The sequence below is a fragment of the Etheostoma cragini genome, unplaced genomic scaffold, assembly GCF_013103735.1.
Source record: "Etheostoma cragini isolate CJK2018 unplaced genomic scaffold, CSU_Ecrag_1.0 ScbMSFa_4017, whole genome shotgun sequence".
Classification (NCBI taxonomy): Eukaryota; Metazoa; Chordata; class Actinopteri; order Perciformes; family Percidae; genus Etheostoma; species Etheostoma cragini.
The window spans coordinates 1-4,134 of NW_023268345.1; the positions used below are offsets into that span (position 1 = coordinate 1).

The following is a 4,134-nucleotide window of genomic DNA, read 5'->3' on the forward strand; positions in this document are numbered from 1 at the left end:
GTTAACGCTGCATTCAGGGCACAGTGTTCAGGAGGTTAACGCTGCGTTCAGGGCCCTGTGTTCAGGAGGTTAACGCTGTGTTCAGGGCCCAGTGTTCAGGAGGTTAACGCTGCATTCAGGGCACAGTGTTCAGGAGGTTAACGCTGCAGTCAGGGCCCAGTGTTCAGGAGGTTAATGCTGCGTTCAGGGCCCTGTGTTCAGGAGGTTAACGCTGCATTCAGGGCCTAGGGCGCTAGGTGACTTTAAATAAACACAAAATCACCACAAAAAAAGTAAATGATAATATTTGCATGACCCAAAACGACGATCATCATTAGCATCATCATGTCTTCTTCTGTGGTGTTTTTAATGTCAGAGGCGTTCCAGGAGCTGGACAGAGACGGGACAGGAAGTGTCGAGCTTAACATCGTCGAGGTAACACTTTAATCATCCAGCCAATCACAGGAAGGCAGGATTCATTATATTAATATAATATAATTAATATATTAAATTACTTTCAAAGTAAAAGACTGTTCTCTCTCCTCAGTGGCTCTATGTGACCATGTGTGGCTGAAGAAGATCCAGAGAGGACTACAAAACACAGGAAGAGGACTACACAACACAGGAAGAGGAAGAGGACTACACGACACAGGAAGAGGACTACAAACCACAGGAAGAGGACTACACAACACAGGAAGAGGACTACAAAACCCAGAAAGAGGACTACAAAACCCAGGAAGAGAACTACACAACACAGGAAGTGAACTGTACAGTTCTACAGTACTATACTTCTACTAAAGTACTCTACATCTACTAAAGTACTATACATCTACTAATGTACTATACATTAACTTAAGTACTCTTCATCTACTAATGTACTGTACATCTACAAAAGTACTATACTTCTACTAAAGTACTCTACATCTACTAAAGTACTATACATCTACTAATGTACTATACATTCACTTAAGTACTCTTCATTTACTAATGTACTATACATCTACTAAAGTACTATATATTCACTTAAATACTACATAAGTACTGTCTTGCCAGTATTAACTAACTAACTAACTAAGGGAGTTTTCAAACGTGTAGTTTGTTTGCATGGAGACATTAGCTTAATGCTAAGCTACCTGACTACAGGGGACATTAGCTCAGACTGCTAAGCTACCTGACTACAAGAGACATTAGCTTAATGCTAAGCCACCTGACTACAGGAGCAATTAGCTCAGAGTGCTAAGCTACCTGACTACAGGAGACATTAGCTCAATGCTAAGCTACCTGACTACAGGAGACATTAGCTCAATGCTAAGCTACCTGATTACAGGAGACATTAGCTCAGACTGCTAAGCTACATGACTACAGGAGACATTAGCTCAATGCTAAGCTACCTGACTACAGGAGATATCAGCTCAGAATGTTAGGCTACCTGACTACGGTAGACATTAGCTCAATGCTAAGCTACTTGACTACGGTAGACATTAGCTCAATGCAAAGCTACATGACTACAGGGGACATTATCTCAATGCTAAGCTACCTGACTACAGGAGACATTAGCTCAGAGTGCTAAGCTACCTGACTACAGGGGACATTAGCTCAGACTGCTAAGCTACCTGACTACAGGAGACATTATGCTAAGCTACCTGACTACAGGAGACATTAGCTCAGACTGCTAAGCTACCTGACTACAGGGGACAATTGTTTTTATGTATTTATGTATTTATTAAAGAGCAGAACCGATCATCTGACTCTGTCTTCCATTTTGTTTCTCTGTCTTTTCATCGTGTTTTGGGGTTTTTCCTGTTATATTTCGGTTTAGCATTTAAAGCCGAAGGATGAGTGTAACTGGTCTGATGGCTGAGTGCTATGTGCTAACTGCTCTAGCTTTCATACGTTTAGACGTTGATATGGAGATAATAAAATATTCTTAAAAAGACGCTGAAGCCACAAACACAATGTGTGGAGCAACTCTAATATCTTCCTTCCTTAGAGCATTTATAAAAATATTAAAGTTAGTTTGTGATTTTAAAGTATCTTTATCAACATGTGCAGTAACGATCACAACAAAAATACTAATGTGTTAATACAAAGAATATTTATTAAATCACAGATCTGAGTCCTCGGGTCAAATAAATTATCAGTTCTCTATTTTTATTTAATTTGGGTGTTTTATAGCGTTTGAAAAAAATAAAGTCATAACAAAAAGAGCCCAAAAAAAAATCGACAATAACATCGGAAATTAAAAATAATATATTTTTATTCAAATAAAAATTGAAAAAAGTGTCGACATCTTTTGAAAAAACGTCACCAAAAATAATAATTTTGATTTGAAATGACATATAAGTTGCATGTTCGATGGGAAGACAACACGAGGGTTAAACGGACTGAAATGTCCAGGTGAGTCCACAGTCCGAGTCCCGCCAGACTCCCTTTAGAAAACTGGGGATTTAAGCTTCAGCGGGCTGCGCCAGTCCCCCGCGATCAGTCCTGGTTCTGGGTCTCCCGGGCTTCCCGTCCCTCCAGCGGGCCCAGCAGTACGGCCTGGGCCTCCAGCAGCGTGGTGTCGATCTTGGCTCCCAGGAAGCGGGCAGTGAGCTCCGTGTCCTGCAGCCGCAGACGGACTCTGCTGCCCCGCTGCAGCCTCTCTCCATCCGCCGGCCGCCGGCACACGCAGTGGAACTTCCCGCCGAAATCGACGTACAAGTCGTCCTGAACTACGTGGATGATCCTCCCGATCACCACTCTGTTTTTAGCCGGTCCCATCTGGATCAGCGGGGACCGGCGCAGCAGCGAGGCGAAGCTGTGCTCCTGCCCGGGGGAAGAGACGCTGCCGCCGGCCACGGAGCTCTCCGCCTCCCGCCGCCGGAGCTCCGACTGCTGGTCGAAGGCGGCAGCGAAGCCGCCGGTTCTGGGTCTCTGGTCGGCGCCGGAGTCCGAGCTGAAGGAGGAGGAGGTTCTGGAGAACCTGTCGGCGGGGAGACGGGCTCCACACGTCCTGACGCTGGAAACAACCTTCCACAGGGCCGCCATGTTGTCTCGCTACACCGAGGAGGAGAGCAGCACGTCCGGGAGAGAAGCTCTGACGGCGCCCCCGGCGGCTTCAGGCTGCCGCGGGTACTGCACTCAGGTAACCAGGGTAAAAAAAATAAATAATATAAAATAATAAATAATCGTGAGTGACACTTGGTGATGTTCTGGGCTCCATCGAGCTGGTTCTGGTGTCATGTAACGTTGGCATTTTAATCATCAATGATATCTCACATACACTGAAATCACAGAAAGCTAATGAATACAACCTGTTGACACACACACACACACAGACACACACACACACACACACACACACCTGCACACTCTGACATCTCTCCATTAGTAAATGTATATATAATAACAACAGAGTGTAAATTGTAACTTCGTAATAGTAATAGTAAAGGAGACATTGTTATTATAATTATTATTAATAATAGCCGGTCTATGGTTTTAATTAGCTGACTGTCTATCTGTGACTGTAACACGTAAAATGGAGCCCTGCGCAGAAGAGGACTCCGCGCATGCGCCTTGAGCAGTATCAGTCGAAGAAGCCAAGATGGAGGTGTTCGTGAGTTCTCCGAGCTTTAGCTTCTGTAACTGGATGTTTCCGGACGGGTCTGTGGTCCGAGACGTTCTGGCCCGGTTCCTCCAGCAGCGGGTGAGTTAATATCAGACCGGGACGGGACACAGGAGCCGTCCGAACAACCGGAACCCGTTATTTAAGGCGGAGGGTTAGCGTTAGCTGCTGTGCTAACGGTAGCTAACAAACGGAAGCTAGCATCGTTAGCTAACAACAACTGACCGAAAATCGATTTTGTAACATCTAACGCATTACAGTTACACGTTAAAACGTTTCTATGTAAGGGACGTTGGCGAAGAAACTCGTTTTTTTTTTTTTACCGTGGAACGGCTTTACTGTCTGTTTCTACGGTTGTTTGGGAGACTCTGAACGCCGCCGTCAAGACTACAACTCCCATGATTCCACGGTGTCTCGCCAAACTGCGACTCATGCTGTTGATTGAGAGAAAACGTCATGTTTTGACTCGTTAAGGTAGGGTGACCAGACGTCCCCGGTTTCCGGGGACAGTCCCCGATTTTGGCGACCTGTCCCCGGCTGGATCTGTC

The 4,134-nt window shown here is 45.2% G+C and overlaps 1 protein-coding gene across 1 annotated transcript; it reads right to left on the reverse strand.

Moving 5' to 3' along the window:
• Window positions 1-2,142: 2,142 nt before the first annotated feature.
• On the reverse strand, window positions 2,143-3,035 carry mrps28 (mitochondrial ribosomal protein S28). The gene has a single exon (XM_034866112.1). The coding sequence runs from the start codon at window positions 3,007-3,009 to the stop codon at window positions 2,461-2,463; it is 549 nt and encodes a 182-aa protein (XP_034722003.1). The 5' UTR covers window positions 3,010-3,035; the 3' UTR covers window positions 2,143-2,460.
• Between the last annotated feature and the right edge of the window lie 1,099 nt (window positions 3,036-4,134).